This window comes from Mesoplodon bidens (assembly GCF_964165515.1).
Source record: "Mesoplodon bidens genome assembly, chromosome: 6".
NCBI classification, from domain to species: Eukaryota; Metazoa; Chordata; class Mammalia; order Artiodactyla; family Ziphiidae; genus Mesoplodon; species Mesoplodon bidens.
Genome location: NC_138162.1, coordinates 1,989,104 through 2,008,690, shown reverse-complemented (window position 1 = coordinate 2,008,690; position 19,587 = coordinate 1,989,104). Strand labels below are relative to the sequence as shown.

At 60.3% G+C, this 19,587-nt stretch overlaps 1 protein-coding gene across 1 annotated transcript in view; it reads left to right on the top strand.

The window, feature by feature from the left end:
• Positions 1–1,259: 1,259 nt before the first annotated feature.
• The window catches only part of KCNT1 (potassium sodium-activated channel subfamily T member 1), a 66,372-nt gene continuing 48,044 nt past the window's right edge, over positions 1,260–19,587 (top strand). Inside the window, exons 1-2 of the mRNA XM_081237106.1 lie at positions 1,260–1,390; positions 10,288–10,446. Of these exons, the coding sequence (XP_081093232.1) occupies positions 10,352–10,446 (95 nt within the window). The 5' untranslated portion in view covers positions 1,260–1,390; positions 10,288–10,351. The remainder of the gene's footprint in view (positions 1,391–10,287; positions 10,447–19,587) is intronic.

Sequence of the window (19,587 nt, the reverse complement as noted above, 5' to 3'; positions counted from 1 at the left end):
GCCAGGAGCCAGCCTCCAGGTTAGCCGCTGCCCTGTGTGACCCTCCCTGGCTGGGCAGAACCTTGGACTCTGGGTCCCGCTCGGTCAGCTGTTCTAAGGCCAGAGAAGGGGTGGGTGCCGGGGTACAAGGCCAGGTGCTCCGGCTGTTTCCTTGTGGGACTTGGCTTCCCAGCTTGCCAAGTGAGTGGTGGAGCGAATGGTCTTTAAGGGCCGTTCCTGGTGAGGGATCAGGACCGGGAGGGGAAGCTTCCAGCCACACGTCAAGGGTCAGGGTGGTCCCTCTGCAGGGACAGTGCCGGCCTGGCACCCGTGGGGTCCTGGGGGCACAGCTTGGGGTGAGAGGCAGGGGCCCTGAGAGCAGGCTGTGCAGGTGGTATCCTTGGTAAGTGGAGTTCACTCCGTGAGGTGGGCACAGCCTGGACCTCCCTCAGGCTGCCCTGAGGGATCAACCAGGTGGCATCTGTCAGGCACAGAATAAGTGACCAGAGAGGGGTTTTGTGACGTGGTCTCGCTGCCACTCTGCCCATCTCCCTGCTCGGACAGGTGTCACCCATCTTTTTGGCGACCCATGTCCAGTTCCCCTGCCCCACTTGACTGCCTGCTGCAGGCGAGGTAGGGGCTCGGTCCCGCAGGCTGCTCTGCGTCCGCCGGGACAGCGCTCCTCTCCCCTGGTCGGAGCTGATCTCTGTCCCTGCAGTGATTTGCTGTCATGCTTCAGACACACGTGGAGTGGCTGCCAGGGCCAAGGGTATGTCAGGCAGGCTGGGTAGAGACCCACCCCCTTGCCGACCAGGAAGGTCAGGTGGGGTAGAGATCCCCCTCCACCCTGCCCAGAGCAGGGGAGGCTCGCTGAGAGGGAAGCCTGGCTGGGGTGGGGTGGGGCAGCGGAGGCCAAGGCTGGCAGCTCAGGGAGGTGGGCTTTAGCTCAGAGAGGGAAGACCCCTTGTAGGTGGGTGAGGATCCAGGTTGGCGGAGCTCAAGGGGCGGGTTCCTGCACCAGGCTTCACAGCAGGGTCAGCCCTGGAAACCAGAGTCCTAGCTTTGCACCTTCCCACTGGAACCTCCTGGTCCCCCAGCAGCCCTGCCTACCCAGGGCCAGCAGGAGACCTTCTGGGCCCCAGCGGTGGACGGCGCAGATCCAGGGCCGGCATCCCGCCAGGGTGCGTGTCTGGCTGGAGGTCACGGCCAGCTCTCCCAGCCCATATTAGGGAGCGGTGCTTGTGGGGCGGCAGGAAGTGGCCCAGGCTCCGTGGGAAAATGCTCCCAAGGCCCGAGGTACAGGCCAGTCCTGTCCGGCAGGAGGGACAGCTTCCTGGTCTGGGGGCTGGAGGGAACTTGGGGGTCTGCCTTCGGCCCGGGGTGGCTACGGCCACAGCTTGGGAGGACAGAGGTGAGTGAGCAGGGGATGGGGTGGGGCACCCGCTCGGAGCTCGGCTTGTGTCCAGCGCGGGTCCGTGGGTGTCATCTGTGCGCTCATGCGGGCTCCGTCCACCGTTCACACGGGTGTCCCAGCCTGTCCATGTGTCTGACCAACTCCGAGTTACCTGGCACGACCCTGCTTCGGCAGGGGTCGTGCTTTTTTAGAGGGTTTCGTGACTGAATCGTGAACTCTCTCCTGAGGCTTCTCCTTCCGTCCCCGAGGATGTGGGGATTTGCAAGCTGTGCCCGGGTGTGTGGAGCCTCTGGGTGGAGCCCCGAGACGGGTGCTGGCCCAGGAGCAGCGCCTGATGACACGGGCGATTTTAAAGGAGTCGTGGGAACTCTGTGGGCTGTGTGTGCGGATGGGCCACCCATGTTCACCAAAACCTCTTCCTCCTACCGTGCTTGGGGATAGGGAGGCCTGGCCCATAGCCGAGGCCCGTACTAGATGCTGGCAAGTTTAAACCATTTGCAGAGGACAAGGCAGGGTCAGTAGGCCAGCTCCGGGCTGGGGTTCCTGGAAGGGCCTTTCCCAAGAGGTCTGCTCTGCGGTTTAGACTTCCCACAGGGGGTGTGTTCAGGGGTCCCTTGTGCAGTCTCTCTGGCTGTGGCCAGCTTGTCCTGCATGGGGCAGTGAGCCCTGGAGGCCACCCTGCAGTGCCAGCCTTGGGGGCCTGGGATGCTGCCCTGCACGTTGGCGATGACGTGACCAGAAACCCCTCTCCTGCCCATAGGACAGCCTCCCGCCCCTGGGGTAGGCCCCACGTGAGCCTTCAGCGATCTTCACAGAGACCCTAGATGTTGGGCCAGAGGCCGCTGCTGGACCCCTCTCGGCAGGTGTCTGATCTTGGGAAGAGCTCAGAGTCTTAAATCAGGGACAGAGGCCCCAGGTGCCAGGCGAGTGCGGAATTTCACCCCATCTGGCAGACATGGGAGCCCCTAGGGTGTTGGGAGAGGTGAGCCTGGAGGTGTTGGCAGATGTTACAGGACAAAGGACAGGGAAGCCAGCCAGGGAGTTGGCTTCTCCAGGACATGAGGCTCTAAGGAGAGGGATCTGCCGGGTGTGAGATGTGGGCAGGGTGTCCCCACCTGGGCCTCAGCTCCAGGCAAGGCCCAGAGCACCCCTGCAGGCCGTGCCAGCCCTTGGAGCCTGGTGGCTGAGCAGGGACACGGTGGTACCCCAGTCCCATGGCCGTGGGAGTGGGGCACACAGGGCAGCCTTCCGCCTCAGCCCCCCGCAGCTCGGCCCAGGCCTCCCCCGGCACCTCCCAATGGCCACCACGCACCCAGCCAGGGGTCGGGCACCCAGGGGGTGAGTGCTGGGTCTGCCATCTGGACGTGGGCTCGCTGCCCGGCACTGAGGGACCCGGGCACACTGTGTCCCCCACGGGGGCGTGCAGCATGGGCTTTCCCCAGAGGTAGATCCAAGCCCAGGTGGGCGGCTGGGTAGGGTGGGAACCGCAATCCCTGTGGCTTCTGCCTCCCCTGTGTCTGGGGGGCGGGCCCACGGCTGGGGGAAGACCAGGGGTGGTGATGGCGCCCCCGTGGCCACACCCAAGGCCCCGTGTCCACACGGCTACCAGGCCCCTCCTCCCTGTCCTCTGGGCTGGCTTTGTGCCAGGGGGTAGCTGCTATGAAGCGTCTGTTTCACTAGCTCTCCAGCTTGAATTTAGCTCAACGACGTGTTCTGAGCTTTCCCTTTGGGATTTGATGCAGCTCGGAGTCGGCGGTGAGCAGCCGTCCACAGGTTTGACTCAAAGGCTCCTCCCCTAGGGAGAGGGTGGTCCTTCCCCAGAGATGCACACCCACCAGCTCTAGGCAGCTTGAGCAGCTCTGGCTTTTTTATTATGGTGGGAAGGAGACACTTAGCTTTCCTGTCGCGGTCAGCAGAGGGATTCGGCGGCTTTCTGCTTGCCCGGGCACCCAGCCCAGCGCTCGACTGACTACTCCCCGACCCTGGTGGTGCTGTGACGTTTGCAGGACTCCCCTGTGGGCCGCTGGGCAGGAATGTGTGCGCATGTGCGGGCAAATACACGTGTGTGTGCACGCGTGTGCATTGTGCATACATACACGCCTGTGTGCACGCAGGCGCACACAGGTCCATGCATACCCACACATGTGCACACACGTACACACATCCGCCATCCCTCTGTCAGTCATAGGTCTCCCGTTTCCTTGGAAATTTTGAACCGAGTGTGAGCTACTGAAGAATGCATCTTAGGAGAGAGAGCATGTCTTTGAGCCAAAGGGGGTGTCCCTCAGTCCTACTCCGGGTTGGCTTGAGCATTGCAAGCAATCTGGACTCCTTTATAAAGGAGCCTTGGGGGGAGAAGGGACATTTTCCCAGGATGTCATATGCCCTTCCTCCCCAGAGACCTGCCCGTGGCTGGGCCCAGGACAGGGGCTGGGGCTGCGGCTCCAGCCTGGTGATGCGTGGGGAGAGGAAGGTTGTCCCTGGCGCTTCTCATGTCCAGTAACTCAAGTCTTGCTCAGTACCTCTCCTGGTGTAACACCAAGGATGAGGCACAGCCCTTAGCCCACCATTCCCCCCGCCCCCGCCGAACTGTCACCGTGCGGTGGGGACATCCTGCACACCTGGTATGAGCCAGGCAGCCAGAGAAAGCCCCGTCTCACTGGGGTCCTCTCCGAGCAGATTGTGTTTAGTTTTTAACCTAAATGGGATCCTTTGAAAGGGCTGTTCTTTTGTAGAGACGTGTCCACTCGGGTCACTGGAACCTGCATGTTCACAGCACAGCATGTCCTGCGTAGCGGACGTCCTGCCCGTCTGCAGGGTCATCGTGAGGCTAGGGTCTGTGCCCAGCATCCTAGGCACAGAGGAGGGTGTCCCAGCTTGAGGCTCGGGGTCAGGGAGTCCCCCCCCCATCATGGCACTTGCTGGGCTGTCTCCCTAAGGGCCAGGGAGGCAGGAGGTCCTTCACGTGTGTCAGTTGCATTTTTTGTTTTGTTTTCTTTGAGCTGCTGTTCGTTCGTCCTTGGCGTCCTTCTGCTTGCCTGTCTTTCCTGCGTGACTTGCAGGCACCCTTGCACTGACCTGATTTCTTTCACTGTTCTTCCCTTTCATCAGTGTGTCTTTAAACAAAAATGTCTTCTTGTTCCCACATGGAAGCATTTTTACATCTGTCCTGCTAAACAAGAAGCCTTCTCGACCCCAAGCATCTTTGCCCTGCGTTCTCTTCCAGGCTCCTCCTCATTTGGGGGCTGTGAGCTGGGGTCTTTCTTTAGCTGACGGAAGGCCCGTGGCCGGATGGCGTAGCCACTGAGAGTACCTGAGCCCCGGCGCTGGCCTTGCCCAGGTAGCTGAGTTACTTCCGTTCTGTGGCGTCCGTTTCCCCGTCAGCAAACTGGGGGGACGCCCTTCCCACCACACAGGATGTTGCCAGCGTCTCGTGGGAGGCCCTGAGGATGGGTTGGGCTGCTCTCATCCCAGCACCTCCCGAGGCCTCCTTTCTCTCCTGAGTTCCCCTGCTCTGTGTTCTCTCTCATACCAAGCCCTGGAGATCCCGTTGCTGGAGCTGTAAATCAGCCCTGACAGCTGGCAAGGCCCGTCCCTTCTCCCGTTTTTCTCTTACACCCATCCTGGCAGGTCTTGCGTATTTATCCTTCAGTGTGAATCTCGGAAGCAGGTTCTGAGAAGATGAGCGTGTGCGTTGGCGCGAGCTGATCAGCTTTGCCCCTTCCTCTGGAGGAGGGTTGCTGAGCTCTGGGAGCACCACCCCCTCCTGCCGTCAGTGAGGGCGCCGGAGAGCAGGGGCCATTGCTCTGAGTGGTCCTGGGGGCCGGTGGCAAGGGGGGCCCCGGTTCCTGAGTTTGCACGGCTGCCGTGAGCAGGCCCTCCCTCCCGCCTTGTCGCTCCTGCCGTGGGTTTGTGCAGCCCCGTTCAATGCTCTCATTTGTTCTGATAGGTTTCAGCTGATTTTCTTGGCAAACGGTGATGCCTGCTGCAGACAACGAGAGCCCCATCTCTTCCTTCTCTTACTCTTTGCTTCATCTCAGTGGGAGCCGAGGACGCCCCTCGTGGTGGGCAGACTCCTGTGTTCCCAACTGGAGCGGGAATGCCTCCAGGATTCCACCATTGCCTGGATTTTTTTGGTTGTTGTTAATCAAATTAGGAACGTCTCCCCCTACATCTAATGTATTAATGGATTTGGGGGTCTTAACAAATCTTTTTTCTGTATCTACTCACAAGATCATATAGATTTTCTCCTTTAATTTTTCTTTTTTTATATAAATTTATTTGTTTATTTTTGGCTGCATTGGGTCTTCGTTGCTATGTGTGGGCTTTCTCTAGTTGTGGTGAGCAGGGGCTACTCTTTGTTGTGGTGCGCGGGCTTCTCATTGTGGTGGCTTCTCTTGTTGCAGAGCACGGGCTGTAGGCGTACAGGCTTCAGTAGCTGTGGCACACGGGCTCAGTAGTTGTGGCTCGCGAGCTCTAGAGCACAGGCTCGGTAGTTGTGGTGCACGGGCTTAGTTGCTCCGTGGCACGTGGGATCTTCCCGGACCAGGGATCGAACCCGTGTCCCCTGCATTGGCAGACAGATTCTTAACCACTGCGCCACCAGGGAAGCCTTCCTTTAGTTTCTTTGCATAGTGAAGTATATTGCACTCTCTTTTAGATAAACCCTCTTTGGTATTGCTGGTACGGTGTTGTAATGCACTACTGCATTCCATTTAATAACAGTTTACTTAGGATTTTTGCACTTCGAGTATTAAGGGAGATTGCCTCATATATACATTGGTGTTGTCTGCAGCTGATTTTGGTGATGGGATTAGGTCAGCTTAGGAAAATAAGCAAAGTCGCTTCTGTTTCTGGGCTTTGGAATGGTTTGACTGAGGCGGCAGAACTTGTGCAACTACTGGGGCCTTTGGCGGGAGAAGCAGGTTTTGACCACTTAACCCTCCTCAGTTGTGCTTGACTCCTTGACCACCAAGGGGGCGGATTTGGGAGGGAAGGGAGGCAGAAGTCCTGGCCCTCAGAGGGGTTCCCCTTGGCCGCCTGGAGGCAGTGCAGCTGCTGGTAAACGGGACGGCTCCGTATCAGGTGCACCTGGCTTCCCCACGCCCCACCTTGTGGGCCTCTTCCTAGGCTCACCTCCCATCGGAGGGACGGGGAGTCCCGGCTGCATGCGGGGTTCTGAGGATCCTGTGCCACATGCTGTAGTCACAGTGCCTGGCACACGGCCGGCACTGGGTGCTGAGGCCCTGGCTCTCCCTCCCCTGGGCCCCGAGGGTCAGGGCGCGCGAGCACACGTGCACCGAACCGGGAGATGACTTCCCGCCGTGTGTGCCGGGTGTTGGTTTCCGTTCTCCTCCTCAGCCTCCCTTGTTGGATCCCGTAGGTTGGCATCCCAAGTCTGAGCGCCCCCCAGAGGGGCCTCCAGCCACACTGGGGAGACCATGATGGGGAGCTGGCCATCCCAGGAGCCTGACGCTTGGGGTCAGACCCTTTGTCCACTGGAACTTGGCCAAACTGTTAGCTCACCAGCCGCAAATTAAAAACTGATGCGGGGCTTCCCTGGTGGCGCAGTGGTTGAGAGTCCGCCTGCCGACGCAGGGGACACGGGTTCGTGCCCCGGTCCGGGAGGATCCCACATGCCGCAGAGCAGCTAGGCCTATGAGCCATGGCCGCTGAGCCTGTGTGTCCGGAGCCTGTGCTCCGCAACGGGAGAGGCCACAACAGTGAGAGGCCCGCGTACCGCAAAAAAAAAACACTGATGTGGATGACGCACCCGTGTGCTAGACACCACACTGCACACCTCAGCCTTGCTGTCTCCTTACGTCTTTACAATCACCTGCTAAAGATAGAAGGCGTCAGGATATTCATTTACAGATGAGGGGACTGAGGCTCAGGGAGGTGAAGTGACTTTCATGGGGCCACCCAGCATGGACTAATGGGGCAGGACCGAGCCCGCTCAGTCATCAGGACCCTTGGTGGCTCCCTGGGCCTGTGGGTTTACGCCAACGGGCCCTGAGAGTCCCCAGGACCTTGCCTGGGAGGGGGCTGCTCTGCCCTGGCTCGGCGGGGGGTTGGTGCGTCCCCCAGATGAAGGTCCATGCCTTGTCCTGAGGGCAAGCAAGGGCTGGGAAGATGGACGCCTTCTTTATACGACCGAAGCACTGAGTTCTTACAGAAATCGGCCGTTCTTCCGTGTGGCCATCACACAGAACGGAAAGGATAATGGGTGTGGTTTGGGGGTCCCAGACTTCCTCCCGGCCCCTCTGGGCCCGCAGGGAGGAGGGATTGGGAAGGGGAGACGAGGAGGCCGAGGTGGGGCCTTGCTTTCGCCCCACCTGGACCATCTCAGCTCCGAGGGGGATGGCACCCCCCCCACTCCTGCATGCCCAAGAGCTCTCAGTGACACAAGCCTTTGGCCTTGGAGAGGGGCCTCAACCAGCCCCCTCGACACGGGGAGCAGCTGTTCAGCCACATCCCTCCTACGAGGGGCACCATTCCAGGAGACCTGGGGCCCTGGTTCTCGGCCAGCACAACAAACACTCAGGTTCATGTGCGCTTTCGGCTCCGCTGGTGCAACAAGGCAGGATGCCAGGAGGCCTGTGGGGTATCTGCTCTCCACCCTGCACTCGCTCCAGTGTCCGGTGTCCCAGCAGCACCGTCAGGGAAGAAGGACAGTGTCCCCTGTCATCCTCCCCAGGCCGCAGCGTGCGGGCAGGGGCCTGGCCTCTGACTCCTGGTGCACTTCTTCCCCCCACTGTGTCCCCCTGAAGCAAACAGCAGCCTTGGGTTCCGAGCGCTTCCACGGGCCCTGCCGTGTCTGGGCCTTGAGGCCAGGAGAGAAAACCCAAAGCAGGTCAGAGTGGGGAGGGAATCAGAGGCAGCCATGCCCGGGGAGCTGGCAGTCTCTTGGGGGTCTGCCATTGAAAGAGGCTTTTGGCAAGAAAGGGGCAAAAGCAAGAAGACACAGCCCCCAACCTCCGGCCGTGTGGTTCCGCCGCCTGCGTGCCCCTACCCACGGCCCCAGCAGCTTGTGACTCAGGAAACACGTGCAGCCACGCTGGTGCAGTTACGGGAATGTTATGGCTCAAATGCTGCCAGACCCTCGGGGTGGACCCCGAGACCCGGGAGAACAGCACGCAGGCGTGTTGGGCCCACGTGGTCACTCGCAGCCTTGGCCTGGGATGGTCCTTGAGCAGCTCCCGATGGCCGTGGGATGGGGGGCTGACACCTGCCTGCTGCTCGTCCAGGGGGTCGGGAGGCATGGGCCAGGCCCTCGGTGGGGGCCCAGGGAATGTGCCTGCCCTTTCCAGGTCGGGGAGGGAGAGGAGGGGTCCATAGTGCCCACCTGCCCGCGTGGACTTCGTGCTCCAGGTGAGTGGCCCCGGCCTCCCAGCCTCTCGTACAGCCTACCGTGGTTTTTCAGCGTGGGAGTAAGGGTGGTCAGCAGACCCCTGCACCTGCCCAGAGGCTAGGCTGAGCTCCTCTGTCCTCCTGTCCCTTGGGGGGACGGGCCTGACAGTGGGGAGAACCCACCTCCCCCCCCAGCTCATCTGCCCTGCCTCCTGTGGTGACTGAGAAGGGGCCCAGGAGGCCATTCCCGGGTCCACCACTAAAGGGTCACAGCTGACGTGCTGCTCCCCCGACCCCGGGGTCTTGGCTCTTAGAAGAGTGAGTGAGGGCTCAGCCCAGCGGGCAGAGGCTGCGGGGAGACATTATAATTCCTGCCTCCCCCCCAGTGTCCCACCGGGTGCTGAGGGGCAGCACCTAGGGGTGGCCTTGGGCTGGACTCAACCTGGAAGGTCAGGTGGTTGCCAGAGGGCCGGGAGTCCCCGGGGTCTGACCTGACTCCCGCTTGCGCTGGTGGCCCGGGCCCCCGCCCTGCCCACGGGCACCACGGAAACGAGAATCCCCACTGGTTGACAATGTGCAGCTGCTTTGCCGCATCCGGCACCACTGTGGTGTCGTGGGGCTCCGGGGGCAGCTAGCGAGCCTCTGACTTGGAGGGCAGAGAGGGCCTGTTGTGATGTCCAGAGGGCCCTGGGGGCTGCTGCCCTGGACGCTGGAAACTGGGAGCCTCAGTGCGTGAGGGTAACTGCAGCCAGAACTCACCTGGGTGTGGGAATGGGGGCAGGAAAGGGGAAGGAGCCCCGGAAGACAAATGTTGGTGCCCCAGAAGGCTGCAGACCGCCAGGGACCCTCCCGGTTTACCGGGTGTGACCCCTGCTCTACCACTGCCAGGTGATTGGCACAGGGGTCTCTGTGGCCCCAGAATCCTGGTGACACTGGGCAGAGGGCAGCTGGGGGCTCAGAGGGATCCTGCCCTCCCCTGCTGACACCCCCTCGCAGGCTCTGATCCGACCTGAGCTGCTTGGCCCCGGGGAGGCCGCAGATGAGGGCCTCTTCTTAAGCCTCCTGGTCACTTCCCCCGAGCCCAGCAGCCTGAGGGTCTAGAAGGGGGTCTTTGAGGGGGAGTTAGGTGTTCTGGACCCTGAGGAAGGCTGAGCAGCCAGCTTTGGCGAAGTCTGTTGCGGGGGGCGGGGGGGAGCCGGGAGGGCTTCCACGGCCCCCGTGGCATCGGGGGTGATGTGAGTGCCTGCCCCTGACATGGGCAGTGGTGGACCTCCCCGACGCCCTGGAGGTGCTTTTGTTTGGAGTGGGCTGCGCGGCCCGGCAGCAGCTGTGGGCGCAGCGGCGGGGCTGTGCTGTGCGGCCAGGCGCGTGGGGGGCGGCGGGGCGGGCGGGCCGGTGGGGGGGGCCGGGGGAGGCAGGGAGGGCGGGCCGGTGGCGGGGGGGGGGCCGGGGGCGGACGGGCCGGGCAGGGGCTGTGCTGGCCGGGGCCGCTCTGCGCAGCGAGCGCGGGCGCAGGCTGAGTGGGCGCTGGCGTGTTTTCGCAGGCAGCCCGGCGCCGGCGCCGGCGGCCGCGGGGACGGCACGCTCCTGGACACCGCCAGCCTCAGGATGAGCGACCTGGACTCGGAGCTGGTGCCCCTGCCACCGCGGTACCGCTTCCGGGACCTGCTGCTGGGCGACCAGTCCTTCCAGAACGACGACAGGTAGGGCGGGGGTCGGCGCGCGGAGTTGTCCGTGGTGCTGAAGGCCGCCGCTGCGCCCGCGCTGCCTGGGGCCCGCGCCCTTCAACTTTCCCGGGGTTTCCGGACCCGGAGAAGTTGGGGGATGGGGAGGGTGGGAAGCGTTTTCCCGGCAGGACCCTGGAGGATGGGACGGGAGGCTCCGTGCTGGGGACTCTCCCCAGAGACCAATCCCCGGGCCAGCCTCCCCGGCTCTGCCTACAGGCCCCCGGTCCCGCTGGCAGCTCTGCTGATTTGGGGCACAAGCCAGGGCCGGAAGCGCCACGTGGCGAAGCCCCGCAGCTTGGCTGAGGGCTGGCGTCCTGCAGACGCTGGCTGTGGTCATTTATTATTAATTAAGGGACGGTGTCCTTCAAGCTCATGTTGTGGTCACTTACCAGGGATGACAACATCCCCTCACCTCAGATTCTCCTGGGGGGCACGAAGCAAAATAAACTTGAGTCTTTCGGCAAAGGACCAGCCAAACGAGCCCTTGGAAGTAATTCATGTGCTGAGGAGGCTGGCAGGAAGCTGGGAGAAATGTTGCATTTCTCTGCCCTTTCCCCAAATAGCTGCCTCGGTCAACACCCAGCACCATACCTCTCTCAGCCTCAGGGGAAGTGCTTTGATGCGTGCAGGGACTCACGCTGGGGCCTGTGGGACTTCGGACCAGAACCACTTCCCTTGCAGTGTGTTGGGGGAGGGGCCCTGGTATCTGCGGGTCTCCTTCCCCACCAAGCCCTGAACTGGGCTCGTGAATCTGCAGTTGTCCCAACAGTGCGGTTATTCAAGTTAGCACATAAAGTCCATGAGGCTGAAATTCTTCAGGGCACAGATCAGGCTCTCAGAATAATCCACTGCTGAAGCTGCAGCTGGGAAAGAAGTCGTGCTTGTGAAGGAGGCCAGTATGTAAGGACTGTGTGTGAGGCTTGTGGAAAGTGAGTATAAAATCCATCCTGCCTGCCGGAAACAGAATATCCTTCCAGACCTCCCATAGCATTCAGTTGCGTTCTCCAGGTAGAATCAGGAGGAGAGATGGAACCCAAGGTCCTCACCCACATAGAACCAAGGGTGCAAGCCCAGCAGAGGGGCACATTAAGGCCGTGTAGTTTTATCTGGTTGGACTGAGTACTGTGGTAATAGGTAAACCCACCCGAAAACACACACCCAGGTGAAGAGTTCATTTAGCTGCCTGGGTGGGCAGAGGCAGAGGAGGGCAAGGCCGGGCACTTTTCTAAGCCAGACGTGAGCTCAGCACCGTCCTAAGTCAGCACCAGGCCCTCACTGCCTGCTCCGCTGGGACTTGATTAATTCTCGATAACAGCAGCCCCAGAGGTTCTTTCAGAGGTGGGCAGGAAACGGCATCCATCTCCCCGAGTGGGCCTGGGGCCTCAAAATGCTCCAGAAAAGCCAGTGACTGCAACCGATGTAATTGCAGTGACACATCCCTTAGATTTTAGGAGTGGATGGCAGGTCCTTGCCGTCAGCCAAGGGTGGCGTGTGTCTGCCTGGAGGGAACTGTCCCTGTCCCCTGGGAAATGGGAAGCTGGCACTGAATCCTCCACCGTGCTCTGGACCCTGTGGCTTGGGGGTTGTTTATTGTGGTAAAATATACAAAACCTAAAATATAAAGTGACATTTGGTACACATACATCATCACCACTATGTAGTTCCAGAGCATTCCATCACCCCAGACGGAAACCTCGCACCTGTGAGCAGTCACTGCCCTGCAGCTCCTGGCAACCCCCCAGTCTCTGTTCTCCTCGGCCTTGTTTTCAGGGGGAAAGTCTCCTGTGTGCTCGGCCCGGGGACTTTGTGCTTGTGTGCTCGTGGTATTCAGAGACGGGCTGTGTGTGTGTGTGTGTGTGTGTGTGGCGGGGGGAGTCCTCCAGAGGACAGGCCCCCGTGGTTGCCGGGCTGGCGTGGAGACCCTGCGCTGCACGTGTGGAGAGGTGGTAAGGATGTGTCTGTACGTCAGGTGAGGGAAGAGAGCAGGCACTGGGGCTGAGAGGCTGTGGGGAGGCCGGAGGGCCCGAGAGGCTGGAGGCCAAGGAGGCCAGCCTGCCCCACCAGCAGGGCCGTGTGCACTCAGCCAGTGCTTCTGTGTGCCCCAGGGACAGTCCCACAGAGCCCGGGGCTGGGCCGGGGCCAGGGTCCTGGCGCTGCAGGAGGAAGGGCCGGTGGCCTGGGCGAATCAGCACTGCAGAGGGGGGACGTCGTGGGTCCGGGAAAAAGAGCTGTGCTTGCCCTCCCACGCGTGCTCCTGGGTCCCTGCTGCCTGGGCTCCTTTCCAGCCCCGCTCACGTGCCCCGGGGCAGCCTCTGTGGGGTGAGCGGGGGCGCTGCTGCCCGACTCCTGGCAGGCTGTGGGTAGGCGGTCAGGGATGTGGGCTTCCTGTTCTCCAGGGGAATAAAGCCACAGCCATGAGTCACCACAGCCTCACACCGTGGCCTTGGGGGGGGGGGGGCTCAGCCCACGTGAGCGAAGGAGACTGCTGGCCAGCCTCTTGCAGGGGGGCAGCGAGGAGGCAGGCAGAGCCAGGACTGGCTCACCTTCAGGGGGCAGCCAGGGTCCTAGGGGACCCTCGTCACTGCCTGTGGCCGGGTCTCAGGGCTCCTGGGGAGCAGGGCTGTAGGCAGAAGCCCTAAACCTGGACCCTCCAAAGCCTGGGGCTCGGGGCTCCCCGCCCTGTCCCGGGTCAGCTCACTGCCGCTTTGCCCCAGGAGCCAAGGGGCAACTCCAGGAGGCCCCTCCCCGCCCGCAGCGGACCCTCCAGTGCGCCTGGTGCACCTGGTCCTGGGGGATGGACCTGGGGCTCTGAGGGCCCCCTGGGGGGCTCAGGGGCTGCAGGCCTGGCTGGGCGGTGAGCCCCCGTGCCCGCTCCACCTCCTGCAGAGGGCCGATGGTAGCCCGGCCTGGAAAAGGCGGCTGTGAGGAGAGCGGGAAAGGGCTTTGCAGACGGGGCTTTGGTCGTTGTAAGTGTTGCTCCCTTTCCTGGTCTGTAACATGGACACGAGGCTTCAGCCAGCCGCCACACCTCACACCCTCTCTGCACTGCGGTGCGGGGGACACGGGCTGTCCCACCACAGGCTCGTCTCCCACGAGGGGTAGAACCAACCAAAGGCTGGGGTGGGCGGAGCCACAGGTGAAGAGAAGGCCCGGCCAGGTGTTCTCCCGGCCTGCGTGCTGGGGACCAGCTGCTTTCCCCAGCTGCCTGTCCGGCCAGGACCCAACCAGCAGCGGGAAGTGACGTCAGGGTCCGTGCCCCCCTCGCCCCCAGGGATCTAGTGGAGGACGGGGTGGGGGGTGGGGAGGTGTGTGTGCCCCTCTGGGGGCTCCGGGGCAGCGCGGCTGCAGGGAGGTGAGGAGGCCAGGCCTCCAGAGTTAGAGCGCTGCCCAGAAGGGCCCTGTTCCGTGTTTCCCTGAGCTCTTCCAGGGACAGAGGATGGAGCCTGACTGCTTCTGTGGGACTGAGCAGCACTCAGTGTTGTTTCACCCAGCAAGCCGAGAAGTGGGGAGGCAGGCCTGCACTGGGGGGGGCGCCCTGAGGACAGATCCCTGCCCCACCCTGCAGGAGCCACTGTTAGCAGCCATGGCCCCCAGGGCTGGACCCTCCGACCCCTGGGCTGGGCTCCGGGAGGGGCAGGCAGGTCTCAGAGAGGTGACTTTGGAGCAGGCCCAGCCCCCCCGGGGTCCCCTGGGCTCTTCCTGCGTGGGGGCTGAGTTCAAGCCCCTGGTGTTACGTTTAAATGCCCAGGGCCTGCCTTCTGCTCAGCCGCAGTCAGGATGGGGCAAGGTGGGATCCCGGCCCCATCCTGGCCTTCTTGCCCCACCCAGGCCAGGGGCCTGTGTCCATCACAGACCTGAAGGCCTTGGAGGACACGGCCCACCTGGGAAATGGCGGTGGCCCAGGCTGGTGGGGCCCAGGCAGGTTGGGGTCCCCTGCCATCTTCAGCTTCATGCAGAATAGGACTGGATGGTGCTGGGGTGCGGGGGACATGTCGTCCAGCACCCCGGAGTGTGGGTCTAAAGCCAGATGCCCCACCTCCCCCCACAGCCTCTCCCCAGCCCAGAGCAGCCACCTGGGTGTTCAGGCCCAAGGCTCGGGGGTCCTCCCGGACCCCCTCCCTGCGTAAGTTGGTCACTCCTGGGGCGCCTGCTTCTGCGCCCTGGACAGCTGCCCGCCTTCACACCAGCCTCTCCAGTGGGCCCCCAACACTCCCAGCTTCCTCTGTCGCCCAGGCCTGAAATGCTTGTGCTCACCTCAGCTCCCTCCCACCTGAGCCCAGGGTCCTTCACCTCTTGGGGGATCCGCCCACGTCCTCCGCAGCTGCAGCTGCGTGCCTTCTCCGGTCTGCCTCTGTCTCTGCAGTTTCTGACTTTAAACCATCGACAGAACAGTGGCGAGCGCGCTGGGTGCATGGACACTGGGGGCTGACCCGGATGCCGCCAGGAGGCTCTCTCAGTGTCCCTGTGTCTCTTGGGGGCTCACTTTCCTCTGTCTGCATGATTAGGCCAAGGAAAGGCTCAGGTCCTGGCCGATTCTGTGTGCTGTGTCCCAAGGGGGTAAGATTTATATTGATATTCCTAGCACTTACCGGGCCTGGGGCTCATTTGCCGGCATCTCTGCCACACCACTGTAGGACTGGGGCCAGGTCTAGTTCTGCTCCCCATTGTCACCTGGGGGCCCCCCGCAGAGAGTGGCCGGGGCTCCCAGGGGCAGGCCACCCCTTCCTCCTACCCTGTGTCCCTCCCTCTGGGTGGGCGTGTGGGGGCTTGGGTCACCCCGGTCCTGGGAGGCCAGGAGAAGGCAGGCTGGACAGCGAGAAGATGGAGGATAAAGGAGTAAGAACAAACGGGACAGGGAGGGTGTGGGTGATGGAGGGGCGCACACACATGTGAGCAGCGGCATGGTCACCTCCACACCAGCCCGTGGACACCGAGGCAGGTCGGCGGGGCTCCTGGACCCGAGTCTGCACTTGGAAGACAGCCACGCTCTCAGTGATCTGGGATTAGGGGTACACCAGTCAAGGTGTTAGCAGTTCTGTGATGAGAAGGGGCCCTGGCTCCCCTTGCCCACATCCCGAGGATACTATGGGAGACCCTGAGATGGCGAATTGGGCGTCCCCGGGAGCCGGGTCCCCATCCCGGCCCCTGGTGTTGGACATCTCAGTGCATCTCTTTGCCTCTAAGCCTGCATCCCGGGGAATTATGTGCACGAATCAAAAGTAAATTCCTCCCAATTAGTGCAAAGCAGAATACAGACATCCAGCGAGAGGGTGGCCAGCATCTTCCAGTGTCACAGAAACCATGCTCGGTTTCTGTTTCACATTGCGTTTCCCTTCACTCCTGATATGCTTCCCACGATGTGCCATTTGCCGCTGTGCACGTGTCATTCGGCTTCATCCACTTGGAGTGAAAATGGGAGGTGAGAGTGTCCAGGCTGTGTCTCAGGCAGCTCGAGCTGTGTGACAAACACCCCAGCCTAGGGGCTTCACCAGCAGACACTTAATTCTCACAGTTCTGAGGCTGGAAGTCTGAGATCAGATACCAGCTAGGGGTGGGGGGATTGGGGGGGTCCTGGTGGGACCTCTTCCTGCTGTACAGACTCCTCCTCACCGTGTCCTCATGGGAGACACAGACAGAGACACAGAGAGCACTGCTCTCATGAGGGCACTAATCCCATCTTGGGGCCCCACTCTCGGGACCTCATCTAACTTTAATCACCTCCCAAGGCCCCACCTTCAAACACCATCACACTGGGGGTTGGGGCTTCAATGTGAGTTTGGGGAGACACACACATTCCATCCACAGCAGGCTTGGGGAAACAAGGTGGACACTACAGAAGAGATAGCCGGGGCTTCCCTGGTGGCGCACTGGTTAAGAGTCCACCTGCCGAGGCAGAGGACACAGGTTTGAGCCCTGGTCCGGGAAGATCCCACGTGCTGCAGAGCAACTAAGCCCGTGAGCCACAGCTACTGAAGCCCTTGCGCCTAGAGCCGGTGATCTGCAACAAGAGAAGCCACCGCCATGAGAAGCCCACGCACTGCAGCGAAGAGTAGACCCAGCTCACCGCAGTTAAAGAAAGCCTGGGCACAGCGAAGACCTAACTCAGCCAAAGGTAAAATTAATTAATTAATTTTTTTTTTTTAAAGAAGAAGAGATGGCCAGTAGCCTTTCACGGGGTTAAGCTCTGCCTTGCTTTCAAATTCCTTATGCCCCGAGAACATCCCAGGATCCCTGGAGGGAGAGCCTTCCCCTCTCCCCTCACCCACGGGGTGCAGGCACCTGGTGAGTAGAGGCAGATCCCGAAGGAAAAGGACTTGTTCAAGGTCGCACAGCTGATTGGGGGAACTTCAGGAGGGGGGTCTGCAGGAAAGAACCGCAGACCCACTGCAGTGCTTTGAATAGTGTCCCCCAAATTCATGTCCACCTGGCACCTGGGAACGTGACCTCATTTAGCAGTAAGGTCCTTGCAGGTGTGATTAAGGTAAAGATCTTGAGATGGGATGACCTTGGATTTAGGGTGGGCCCTACATCCGCTGACTGGCATCCTTGTAAGAAGAGAAACGCACAGGAGAAGCCTTGTGGAGACGGAGCAGAGACTGGGGTGACGTGGCCACAGCCAGGGCCTCCTGGGGCCGCCCGGAGCTGGAAGAAGCAGGAAGGACCCTCCCCTGGAGCCTCTGGGGGAGCACAGACTTCGTGTGGCATCTATGGGGCATCTCCTGAGACTCGTGTCTGCACTGAGGGGGCAGGAGGAGAGGAGGCATCTCCCCTGAGAAGTCGGGGAGCCCCGGGTGGTGCCCATGAGGTGATCAGAGAGCCTGGGGGGAGTGGGTGAGGGGTCCTGGCTCTGGGTCTGCAGCCAGGGTGGAGTCCAGGGAAGGGGTAGCACATACCTGGCTTGGGGAAGACATTTCCCTGGTGGCCCCAACCTGTCCTTCTCGGCTGGTTTGTTTGGTCCAGGAATATTGTGTTGCATCTGGTTATTAGGGTTCACTAAATCCTTTTAATCCAGAGTGGCTCCTACCAGGTGTGGCCTCCCCAGGTCCCCCACCCTAATCTCCAAGCCGGTAAAGATGGTGAGATGTCACCCCCAGGATCTCCTTATTTGGAAGTAGGGTCTTTAGAGGTCATTACATGAGCATGAGGTCATTAGGGTAGGCCCTAATCCAACATGACTAGTGACCTTTTTTTAACATTTATTATTATTATTATTATTATTATTATTATTGGCTGCACCGGCTCTTAGTTGCGGCACGTGGGATCTTCGTTGCTATGTGCAGGATCTTTTAGTTGCAGCATGTGGGATCTAGTTCCCTGACCAGGAATCAAACCCGGACCCCCTGCACTGGGAATTCGGAGTCTTAGCCACTGGACCACCAGGGAAGTCCCTACTGGTGACATTTAAAAAAGGGAAATCTGGAGACAGACCTGGAATGATCCTCCCTCACGGCCTCACAAGGAGCCAGCCTTGCTGACACCTTGGTCTTGGACTTCTGGCCTCCAGAACTGGGAGAGGACAAATTTCTGTTGTTCAAGCCATCCAGACTGTGGTACTTTGTTACGTCAGCCATAGGAAGCTCATACCCATGGCAATTTTGCATTATAAGTAAGGTTACTAATCAGTTGGCTGAGTTAATCACCAGGAGGTTGGGCCCTTTCTGGTCACAGGGGCCCTTTGAAGCAGGAGTGTTTTCCTTGGCTGGAAGTGGAAGAAAAGATTTTGGGCACAGGGGAATCTGACCCACGATTGCCACCTTAAAGGTGGAGGGGCCCAGGGATGAGGGCAGCCTTTAGGGGCTGAGCAGCCAACAACCAGCAGGAAAGGGGAACCTCAGTCCTACAGCCACCAGGAGCTGAATCCAGCCAACTGGATGAGCCTGGAGGCGGATTTTCCCCAGGGGTCTAGGTGGAAACCCAGCCCTGCTGATGCTGATTTCAGATACGTGGGACCCTAAGCAAGACACCAAGCTAAGCTACACCCAGTCTTCTAACCTCGGCACTGCGAGTGTATGTTGCTTTAAGCTGTGAAGTTGGTGGCAATTTGTCACACAGCATAGGTAGCTGATACGCCAGGCCTCTGGTCCTGTAGAATGTTCTGCCGTCTGTGTGTCTGGTTGCCTCTTGGTGGGTGGTTCAGCTTGTTGCTCCGCCTCCAATACTCCTGTAAACTGGATGTTGGGTCTGAAGGTCTCGTGGACGGAACTCGAATGTTTCAGGCAAGAGAAGGTTTAAAGTGCCACCACGGTCCCCATGTTGCCCCATGTCCTGGTTGTCCCTCCGTTAGAGATGGCCGGAGGGACACGATGGCTTAACGATGACAGCCCAGCCCTTGCACTGGGCAGTTATGCAAGGTGATCCGTCATCATACGACCATGCGTTCCCCCTGCTTGGGGCAGCGAAGGGTGGCAACCCCACCGGACGTCCTCCCTGAGCCCCACGTTCTGTGGCGGCTTGGACGAGCTCCTTTCCTGTTCTGCTCCACCCTCCTTGAGTATAAGCCACATTCTTCTTTAACTGGTGGTTTTCCTACATCAATGGGACCTAGTTGTACACCCCGAAACGTAATTCCTGCTGAGAAAGCAGGAAAACACGCTCAGTCCTTTCCATTTGATTACCAGTTTTCAAAGTGTATTATAGCAGCCTCAAAGGATGACAGCTGAAGGTGTTTTTTTCTGGACTACTCTTTCTGGGTTTCCTGTATTGACCAATGGCGTTACATAGGTTCACCGTGTGTGATGGACTGAGCAGTGCCCCCTCCCAAAGATGTACATGTCCTAATGCCTGTGACCTGCAAGTGTCTTAGGTGACGAGAGGGGCTTTGCAGATGTGTTGAAGTTAAGGATCTTGAGATGGGGAGACAGTCCTGGATCATCTGGGTGGACCCCATGGGACCACAGGGCTTTTTGAAGAGGGAGGTGGGAGGGCCAGAGTCCGTTTCTGTTTCTGAGTCTGTTTCTGTTTTGTTATGTTCATTCATTTGTTTTATTTTTAAATTCTATGTATAAGTGTTAACACAGTATTTGCCTTTCTCTTTCTGAATTATTTCACTAAACACAATACCCTCCAGGTCCATCCACGTTGCTGCAAATGGAAAAATTTCATTCTTTTTTATTTTAG